General features: G+C 43.2%; 1 protein-coding gene across 1 annotated transcript in view; it reads right to left on the reverse strand.

Annotated features, from left to right (window-relative positions):
• hdgfl2 (HDGF like 2) overlaps positions 1-7,636 on the reverse strand; it is a 36,937-nt gene extending 29,301 nt beyond the window's left edge. Inside the window, exon 1 of the mRNA XM_042342840.1 lies at positions 7,465-7,636. Within this exon, the coding sequence (XP_042198774.1) occupies positions 7,465-7,536 (72 nt within the window). The 5' untranslated portion in view covers positions 7,537-7,636. The remainder of the gene's footprint in view (positions 1-7,464) is intronic.
• Positions 7,637-11,240: the final 3,604 nt, after the last annotated feature.

Genomic DNA, 11,240 nt, shown 5'->3' on the forward strand with positions numbered 1-11,240 from the left:
GGGGAAAAGGCTTAGTGATGAGGTGTATGGAATGGCGAGTTATGCATATGTATCAATACAGTAAACTACTGATAACTCAACCGTGGCGCAACTTGTCACTACTACTTAACTCATGGTACTGTCAATGTCTTGGGTGCATTTATTTATGTATTTGTTCTATAGGCATTAGCATAATTAGAGCCTATTAAATGTGATGGATTGAGTCCATTTAAAAAAATTAGGCCTTGTGTTCTAATGCGGCAAGTTATAAAAATAGGTGCCGGTCAGCGCTATCAGGTCACAGTTACCGATACCATCACTAAATCACAGTTATATTGGAACCAAATACCAAAGTGTGCATGGTGTATCGGGGTCCCTGGTGTTTTGACATGCACTGGGTCACCTCTGCATTCACAGAGGAAGGAAAATGAAAGTCAGAGAACAGTGAAAATGTCATCAGTAGCAAACAGGTTTCAAGTTTGTTCAGGACACCTGCTAAAGTCTACACTGAGCAATTTAGCCGCACACAGTAACAGGAATTACTCAGCACGGTATGTTAAAGTTGGTTCTTGGGGTATTAACAAACAAAAGGCATTTATAAAATCATGCTGCTTAAATTCCATTGCATGTTCAGACACAGCATTCTGATAGTAATACTATCCCACAGTATTACAGAGTAAAACAAATTTTAAGGCCAGATTCAGAGACACATTCTAAGTGGGTTTTTAAAATGGCAGTGGACCTCATTTTCAGTCACATGGGTGGATGGAAGTAGGGATTCATAGTAATGAAGAAATACAGTATAATAGTGCTGACCCATATTCCTTAACATGAAAAATAGTGGTGTAGTGTGCTTGAGCAAAGACAAAGCACCAAAAAGTAGAATTTAGCTTCACCCTCCCTTCACACTGAGCACTACTGAACCTCCCTCAGGGTAAAAAGAAATGAGTGTTTTTTGCTGGCTTATTGAGAACAGGTGGTCCTTTTTTCCCCACTCAGCAGTAAAAGGTGCATGATGGGGCCTGAAAGGGTTAGGGGAGGGGGCAGGCAGTGTTAGGTATATACAACACTCAGGAAAAGAAAAGCAAGAAGTTACCCGAAGGGAAAAGACGGTCTTTAACTCAGTTTTAACCAAAGAATGAACCAAGGGCAACCAACCATGAATAACAGCGATATATATCTAAAATCTGTGTACAACTGGTGCAAGCAGAACTCAAGAGAATGTATTTTAAGATTCCTCTCAATACATCCTCTCTCCCCACAAACAGTAAATCTGAAGTTACTGTATATGCTGGTCTTCTAGAAATTCAGAGTAGGTTGTGCTAACATAAACTTAAAAATGCTAAATCCTGAACTAGGCTCCCTGGAACGCTCAGCTCTCAAGGAACATACCACAGCTCAAATACAAAACATAATTTTGCTATTGAAAATACCAAGCGAATGCTTGCTCACCTAGATAATAATATTAATAATAATAATCCTTGCATTTGATATAGCGCTTTTCACGTCGGGAGGTCGTCCCAAAGCGCTTCACAGAACACACTGTAAAGTGAATTGACTGTATATCTGTGGGCGAACGCGGCAGCCAATTGCGCACAGCAATGTCCCACAAACAGTCGTAGATTGAAAATGACCAATTTATTATTGTTTTTGTTTTGGAGGATTATTATTAGGCTCTGTGTGGAGTAAGGAAACTTGCCCAAGGTTTCGCCCTCTGCCTGGAATTGAACTCAGGTCTCTCACTTGCAAAGCGAGTGCTCTAACCACTGAGCTACAGGACTCCACATCTCAGAATACAAGAACATTCCAAGCTTATAAAGTCTGATGTTTACAAAGATTGATTGCAAACATTTTTTTTAAACATAAATTTTCAGGAGACAGCTTTCAAGTGCTTTATTAAAAATAAAGTGAGAATATATGTTCCATACATATAAAGACTTGTCATACACCCTCACATGGAAGCAATCCTCCGAAATGTAGATATTGTAAAGAAAATCATTAGGTCTTATCAATTGATGTTTTGGTTGCATTTGAATTGCCCAGGCTCACAGTATAAACCAGCTGGATTACCAGACATTGGTAATAGTAGTAGCCCTGAAATCATATCAGTACAAAATTACTACTGAGTTACTGTACTGAGACGGGTAGATTCCCTAGCCAGAGAGTAAAATTATGCCATTTGAATAAGAAAGCAACTTGACAACACACAACCAACTTTCATCCGCAGACATTTCCTCCACTATCTAAACAAGAACAAAATTATTTTTGTATGGCGCCTTTCACATCGGGAAGACGTCCCAAGTGTTTCGGACCCGAGCTAGGTCAGGGCAGGACCGAAGGCCCAGTCGAAGAGGATGTTATAGCATATGTTACTGAAGACAGTTTCATATGCTGAGATATGGCTCCGTAAGCTCTGCCAGCTCTCTAACTCAATCAAAGAGCTATTCTTCATGACTGCTCTTAAACTGAGTGCTTGCAGACTATTGCGGAGCAAATCCACCAGGGTCTCAAATTACTCTATCATATAGCATTTTAGAGCATAAATAAGCAATTGATGAATTCAGTCTCAACTTTGAAGTCAGATTTCTGTAGCCATTTAAAAAAAAGTTGTAGAAAAAGTTTTAAAATTAAGACTACACTATAAACAAAGTACAACACAAAACATTTTGACTTTTGCTGTAGCAAAACCGCTGGTGACTTAATTTTCAGCTTCTAACAAATTTGCATAAAGTACCGAAAAATCACACACACAATGAAAGTGACCTTAGGACCCATAAATATCACCAGGCTAGGCTGCTCTCAACTGAAAACAAATTTACTGAATGCGAGGCTCCCATCAGATGCAGAATAATGACCTGCAATTACATTCCTTAACACACGGCGAACACAAATTTCAGAATAAAATATGGCTAATAAACAAAACACAGACCAATACTAGAAACTTCAATTCCCAAAATCCAGCATTTCATTGAAACAAGTTTACATCCAACTCTGCAATTTTTCTGAATTAAGGTAAAAACAGACATATTTGTGGGAGATAGATGCTTTAAGCAGTTGCCTCAACTGAGATATTTTTAAAAACACCAGGTCTGTCACTGGAAGCATCACCTGTGAAATTTTAAGCAACTCTATAAATTAGAAAATGTATAATTTTTTTAAAAAATTCTGTTTAATGCAAACCGAGACAGATTAGTTCTCTAGAGACAGGTTCCAAAATGGCAGCCTTGGCAATGCTAGCAAGAATGATCATGTCAAGAACATCACATTACATAGATCTATTTTAAGGACTACCATAAATTAAAATGTTTTAACACAGATAGTTCAGGCATGGTGTGGATGTCCAATAAAATTGCATCATATATATCCGTTAATGTTAAATGTAATGGGCAAAAGTTAATTTCCCACGCCCCCCAAAAAAATCAAAGTTAATGAATGCAGAAAATATAATTTTCTTCCCAAAGGAAAATAAGAAAACTGTTCATGTTTAGCAGTTACTTAGAAACTCGTCCCAGAAGAAATACTCTTTAATTGTGCTTCAGGATTCATCTTAAAATATGAGTGGCTTGACAAAGAGCGGAATGTAAGTCTCCATGACAAAGCTCACTTCATTTCTAATTAATTTCATTCTATGAAGCACTAGAGATGATTCTTTTATGTGAAAGGTGCTAAGTGAACTGTAGTAATAGCTGTTGTAGTACAAAGTCAGTCACTTCCATTCAGAAGCCAGAGTTCCAATGAAAAATTCCTGAAGATTAAGAAATGCAGGAAGCAAGATGGGTGTCTGAAAGTGACAACAGCAATCACAGCCACAACTTTCTACTCTCAAAGGGGGAATATAATAATAAACCTTGCATTTGATATAGCACCTTTCACATCCAGAGGTCAACTCAAAGCTCTTCACAGAATTTACTGTGAAGTGTACTGACTGTTTTTTGTAGATAAACTCAGCAGCCAATTTGTGCACAGCAATGTCTCAGAAACAGCTATGAAGTGAAGGACCAATTTTACTTAGGGGATTGTTGGCCAAGACACTGGGAGAATCTCCGTCAAAACTATTTGACAAATTAATCATCTTAACCCAATTCAGCATACTTCTTGCAATATAATTTGCATTCATGTAGCACCTTTCACATCGGGAGAACGTCTTAAAGCACTTAACACTGCTGGCTGTGACCTGAGCTGACAATGGGAGGGGAAAGTTGACCAAAGTGTGGTAATCTTGAGATGGACCTTAAATGATGTGAGGGAGGGAGCAGTCTTAAGTGCTTGCTTCAAAATTATTAAGCGTCGTGAATGGATTTCTGCCCCTTCTCTCTTCCGAAAACGGCAGGTGCACCTTATCAGGGTGTGCGCAGGCACGCATATGGATGTGGTGTACACAGGGGCGACTGTTTTAAAGCGAGCGTCCCAAAAAACATGTGCACAACCTATGTGCAGTGAAGGAATGTACCTTAAACAACAGAATTTTTTTTGTTTCGGGAGAAAGGGGAAAAAAATTGTAACAGAAGATGTTGTACACTTGTGTTCGCTTTGGATTTCTGTTGTACCAAATACTTTATAAATATATATTTTCAAAAAAAATTATCTCAGTCGGGCAAGCATGTTACTTTCAAAGAGTCAGCAAAGACACAATGGGCCACATGTAGATTTCCATGATTCCAATGTCTGTGTGTGATGCAATTAAACACTACACATGAAGAGTAAAAAAACACATCAGATTTCACTGCAGTATTAAACTTGAGCAGAAAAGTAGCATGTAAAATCAAGAATGTTCCAGCATACTGGAGAAAAAGAAGCAATAATTCTCCATGCTCATACTTACTTATCACAAGGGAAATAACAATAAACATTTGATTAAGAAGTAACTATTATACAGATTGTGAGTTTTAGAGATATTGTACTGCATATATTGTTGACTGGAGACTATATAAATACATTTACTCTTGTGGTAAGTAAAAATTTATTCTTTAAAGAAGGAACCATAGAAATGTACCAGTGCAGAAGAAGGCCATTCAGCCTATCATGTCTTTTAAAGAGCAGTTAAGTGCTATGTTTATATCGATATCAGACAAAGGGTGCATTTATCTTGACATAGCTGCACAACTCTCTAATACTTATATTGGCCATTGAAGATTTTTTTAAACAAATGCAAAAAAACCATTAGAGGAATTGCACAATGTTCAATGGAAATGTCACCACAATTTATCAGCACTCTGTGGCTAACAAAAACAGACCCAACACCCAATAACCACCCTACAACAATGTACTTTAAATGTTTTAAATAATCTAAACCCAGTTTTCCAAACAGACATAACAGTATAAAACAAAACAGTAATTTGAAAGAAGATACACTTAATTGCATTTTGTAGTAGAATCAAATAATGTTTACTGTACAGAAGGATATTCATACATCGAGTTGAGGTGATGTTACTTGCTCTTTTCAGTTACCTAATAATATTATTTTACCTGAAGGATTTGTCCAATTCCCTTGAATAAGTGACAGCAAGGGAAGATTTATCAATTTGCACCAAATATTCTAAGATTTAAAGCAATACAAAATTGTAGTTTAGAACGCAGTATCAGTCTAGTTTGTTCATATAAAATCAACTTGATCAGCAGATGCTTTTTACATCGCAAATAATAATAATCTTGCAGTCGATATAGCGCTTTACACGTCTTCTCAACTTCTCAAAGCGCTTCACAAGATAGACTGCAAAGTGAATTGACTGTATGTTTATGGGTGAAACGCAGCAGCCAATTGCGCAGAGCAGTGTGGATTGAAAATGACCAATTTTTGTTTGTTTGTTTTGGAGGAGTGCGGAATAAGGAAACTTGCCCAAGGTTTCGCCCTTCCTGGAATTGAACCCAGGTGTCTCGCTTGCAAGGTGAGTGCTCTAACCACTGAGCTACAGGACTCCACAATAGATTATTTGAATCTATTCACCATTACTGTTAAGATGGTGAATGTATTTATAAGTCCTACAAAAAGCGCCGAACGAAAAGACATTGGGAGAAACGCTCTTTTTGCGAACGGTGTCATGGATTTTTAAAGCCCACCTGAAAAACTGGCAAACAGGAGCTCTGATAATAACCCCCAGCATGTTACACTGCCATACGTCGTTGAGATGGCTCAAAGCGCGCCACAGGATTCGCTGTCAAGTGTAGTGACTGCGTATTCGTAGACTAACAAATGATGGTATCTAACTTTCAAAAAGTCAACACAGCCGCAATGGGCCGAATACAGATTTCTGTAATTCTGACGTCTGTGCGCGAGACCCTGTGCGGCCTGGGGGTTGTAGCGCTCGGGACGCTACCCCACGTAAAGTGCGCTACATCATAATAATAATAATAACCCTTGCGTTTGAAACAGCGCCTTGATCAGGTCTGGGGAGACGTCGCGGAGCCCTTCACAGGACGGACGTACACCGCAAAGTGAACCAACTGTGCATTTTGCAGGCGGAACGCGGCAGCCGATTGCGTGCGTCCGCGCGGCGGCGGCGTCCAGGAAACGGTCACGGATTTGAAGTGACCAAATTATAATTTTTTTGTAAAAAAAAGTATATAAGCGCAAGTTGCTGCTGCTGTTGTTGTCGTCGTCGTTGTTGTTGCTATTGACACAACAGTGCAAAAAAGGGTCAGCCCAAACGAGTGTGTGGTGGTGGGGGAAGGATCCGACTCGAACCCACAACCTCCTGACCCAGAGAGAGACGGACTGTACGTAGCGGATACCTGAACTCTCCGCAGAGAACTGGGTCAGGTGACGGTGCCCAAGCACCAGCCTCGGCCGCCGCCGCCGCCGCGGGGGAGGCCGGGACATGTCGTCCCCCAGGCCAGCGGCCTCCCAGCAACATCCACGCGAGGAACTACACCCCCCAGGGTGCACCGCGACACCGAGCCGCGCCGCTCCGGCGTCCGCCCCAACACCAGCAACACTCACGCATGCGCCTAGACCAATAGACGGCGGACAACACCGCGTCTCTCTCTCTCTCTTTTCCCCTCCTCCTTCTCCTCGAAACCCCCCCCCCAAACATTTTACCACACGCACAACACACACACACAAATAAAACACAGGCCGGTGCTGGTAAACATGCAGCCCCGTTGGCGGCGAGTCGGTAGCGAGGCGAGGGCTGGGAACGGGGGGCGCCAATATGGCAACAGCGCCGGCCCAGGCCTCTCCGCCTCGCCAGCGCCCACTTTTTTTTTACCTCATAAATTCATTGTTTGCGCCCCGAGAGGAGAAGAGATGGAGGGAGAGAAAGGAAGGACCGGGGGGAGAGGGAGGGAGGGAGAGGGGGGGGGGGAGAGTGAAGGGGAGTAAACCGCGCTCGCGACGCCGCGGGTCGTCGGTCGGTGGTGAGTGAGGTGGTGGGTGACAGGCGAGCGGACGGACGCTCGAGGTGATCGCGGCGGTTGTCGCTCGCGCTCTCCCCCCCCTCTCCCTCTCTCCCTCTCCCGCCAAAGCGCGGCGCTCAGCTTTCAGCTCACCCTGGCCGGCCAGTGCGGGTAACCCTTCATCTTGGCGAACACCAGGTCTCCCGGCTTGAAATTGTGAGGCATTTTCGTTTTCCTTCCCTCTCTGTGTGTGTGTGTGTGTCTGTGTCTCTCAGCGGGAGGGGAGGGTTCGGTGCCGTCCGACTGGGAGCCAACGGCACAATTCAACCCCGGGGGGGGGCGGGGGAGAGGGAGACAGTGAGGGGCGGCTACCTAACCTGCTGCCGCCGCCTCCGCCAATCATCTCTCCCGGTGGGGTCCGCCCCGCCGCCTGCCATTGGCCGGTGCGGCTGTCAGTCGCGCGACGTCAGGCGAGAGGGGGCGGGGGGGTGGTGAGCGAGGAGAATCAGGTTAGGTTGAGGGCGCACCAGTGATGGAGTGTGTGTGTGTGTGTGTGTGGGGGGGGGGACAGAAGGGGTTGGATTCTTCTTGATGCTCTTAAGCTCTTTCCTCTCTTGGTTCTCAAAAAAAAGATGATGATAATAATAATAATTTGGTCACTTCAACCCACGGCTGTGTGTGGGATCGCTGCTGTGCGCAATCGGCTGCCGCGTTTCGCCCACGAAATACACAGTCGCTACGCTTTACGGTATATTCTGCGAAGCGCTTTCGGACGTCTCGAAGACGTGCTAAGGCGCTACATCAAATGCAAGGATTACTATTATTAAGAACTTCCTCTTTGACTGTGGGTAAACCTCCCACCCCATCCCCTTCGGCCCTCACCCCTCTTTATTCCAACCCCCAGTTCGGGTGCAAACCCTTGACTGGCCGTCCTCCCAACATCATGCAATTTGCTGCTGCTGTTGTTGATAGGGGTTGTGTGTACGCTGGGGGTTTAACTCAAGTGCAACACAGAAAGTCGGGCACGAGTGCAATACTTGAGGCGGATCCTGCATTGTATCATCCTTCAGGCGTTAAACCAAAGTCTTCTCTTTGGAACTCTTTGGAGTTGAAACATTGGAACTCCCTCCCTCAACCCCTTTGCCTCCATCCCCATCTTCAGATCGCGCCTGAAGACCTTTCTCTTCGACCGTGCCTACGGTCACCTTCCCCCTCCCCTTGGCTTTGCCTCACGCTCCGCCATTATTAAGCGTTCTGAGATGCCACCTGGTGTGGGCGCTAGGTAAATGCAAGTTGTTGTTGTTGTTCTCTACCTGTTCAGGTGGATGTCAAAAGATCCCACAATACTGTTCAAAACAAGAAGGGAGTCTCTCCCACTGTCCTTGTCATCAATCCCCCCCGCCCCGCCAATACTTTGGCCCTTTGTCTTTTGGCTGTTTGCTGGTCCTGCTAAGTAAAGAAAAATGGCTACAACATTTATCAATGCGCCAGGTAGGACTTCAGTCCTTCAGGGTACTGTTGATGATATCACTGTTGATGATGCTGGGTCATTGGCAGGGCATGGAAGAGCAGACCAGTCACTGGGATGGGAATTCACCCTACTTACCTCCCATTAATTCTGCAAGCCTAAGCCCTAACGGGGTAGAGTGGGCCAAGCTGGAGAAGCAGTTCTCTCAATGGCAACCAAATGTGATTTTGGCTGGTTAGAGTTCAGCAGGAGTTCTATGTACGCTCTGTGGTCCCCAAACCTTGTTTTTTTGCCAATCTGCGCCTAATACTTTCCGGAATTAGGTAAGCAGGACATGTCCCTTCAGGAAGAGCGTGTGCATTGCATCGCAACAAATATCTCTGGGTGGGTTTCTGCTTGTGTCAAACACCCAGCTTATCCCCCAAAATGAAAAATTAATAAAATTGCCTATGCGTGACAGCAAACATCTGTGAAGCACTTTAAAATGTAAGGTGCCATGTTATTTAACTTCCCCAGTAGCATTTTTGCTTGATCTTTCAGTTTGAGTGTTTTTTTACTATCTGGAATAATGATCTCCGGTATCATGAAAGTTTCTGAGTCACTTGTTGTTACCAACGAATTTGGGACATAGAATGTTATCACAACTTAAGTAAAAACTTAGTGCACACAACTAGACTGGTTGGGGGTGGTCAACTATATAACATGTCTATCCTCTCTCTGTCCTGCATTGGAGTGTCAAATGAGATTATGCATGGTGTATGGATAGTGGGGCCGTCTGGAAGAGTTTACTCATCTACAAGATAACAATAGGGAGTTAAGTCAGTCCTCCATGCTTTATGCCAGAAATCTCACTAAGAGCAAAGCTTTTGACACCATTCTTCATGACTGTCACTTTCTTCCAAGCAAGACAGTTGCCTGAAATTATACCTGCTGAATATAAAATATATAGTTATAAATTGTAAATCACAACTTGCAGAGACAGAGTTTCTGAATTGGGAATGAAAGTTTGGTTAAACTTCATCTCAATTACAAATAGAATTTGTTTCAGTGATTCCAATGAATATTAGGTCTAATTCGCGAGACATTTATCATTTGTTACGGTGACCACCCCCACCAGTAGCTCTACCAAGCTATGCCACATATTATACAAAGCATGTTTCTCCCAAACTTCTGTTCAGTTGTTTTTTTTTTAATTTTCTTTGAGGAGCCCACAGCAAGAATTTCATAGAATCATGTGTTATGTACTTATGTGTATAAGCCTGGCTCTTGGTAGCACTCTGGCCTCTGAGTCAGAAAATTGTGGGTTCAAGGCCCACATCGGATTAAGAATTTAAATAGTCTCAGCTGACACTCCATGTGCTGCATTTCGGAGATGCTGTGGAGTCCTGTAGCTCAGTGGTTAGAGCACTCGCTTTGCAAGTGAGAGACCTGGGTTCAATTCCCAGCAGGGTGAAACCTTGGGCAAGTTTCCTTACTCCACACAGAGCCTAATAATAATCCCTCAAGAAAAAAATAATAAATTGGTCAATTCAATCCACTTCTGTTTGTGGGACGCTGCTGTGAGCAATTGGCTGCTGCGTTTCACCCTCAAATATACAGTCAATTCACTTTACAGTATATTCTGTGAAGCACTTTGAGACGTCTAGAAGATGTGATAAGGCGTTTTATGAAATGCAAGGATTATTATTATTACGCTGTCCTTCAGATGAAACATGAAAATCCGAGACTTATCTGTCATTTCATATGGTTGTTAAAAATCCCATGGCACTATTCAAAAGAAGAAGGGAGTTTCTCTTGGAGTGCCACCAAAGAGTACTCCCCAAAAAATTGCTCATTCACATTATGATTGTTTGTGGACATTACTATGTGTAAATTGTCGGTTACATAAAACAAATACAGTCACTGCACTTTATGGTATATACTGCGAAGGGCTTTGGGAGTCCCAATGCAAGGATTATAAGTACAGCACACAATAACAGGTCATTCAGATCATCAGGTCTCTGCTGGTATTTTTTCTGCACATGCCATTCACATCCAAGATCCGCCAAAATGCGTTTTTCAGTTGTAGTTATTGGAAGGCAGGCAGGATTTTTTTTTACTTGCACCCAGAGGCACTGAGCTTAACTGTAGAGCTTCTACTATTGCCCCCAGCTGAGGTTAGGGAATGCAGTACATAACAGGATCATACCTGAGGCCGTCTTGGCCTGTTTTCCATTTCTTTTGGGTCAGCCGGTTGTCTGATAGATGCTGAAACCCATCGCCATGTCTAAGAGTATCCACGTATCTATTGTACTTGCACATAGAAATGTTATTGTGCTTGGTATGGAATCTTTACACTCTCCACGGAGGGACGCTCCACAGAAATTTAGCTGTCAGAGGAATAAGATGGAGGGGAGGGGGGGAGGTCCGCAGGCTGCACAACTTCAACCGAGACATATGAGGCTCGGCAGAACAGGAGGCT

This window comes from Callorhinchus milii, unplaced genomic scaffold (assembly GCF_018977255.1).
Source record: "Callorhinchus milii isolate IMCB2004 unplaced genomic scaffold, IMCB_Cmil_1.0 Scaffold21, whole genome shotgun sequence".
NCBI classification, from domain to species: domain Eukaryota; kingdom Metazoa; phylum Chordata; class Chondrichthyes; order Chimaeriformes; family Callorhinchidae; genus Callorhinchus; species Callorhinchus milii.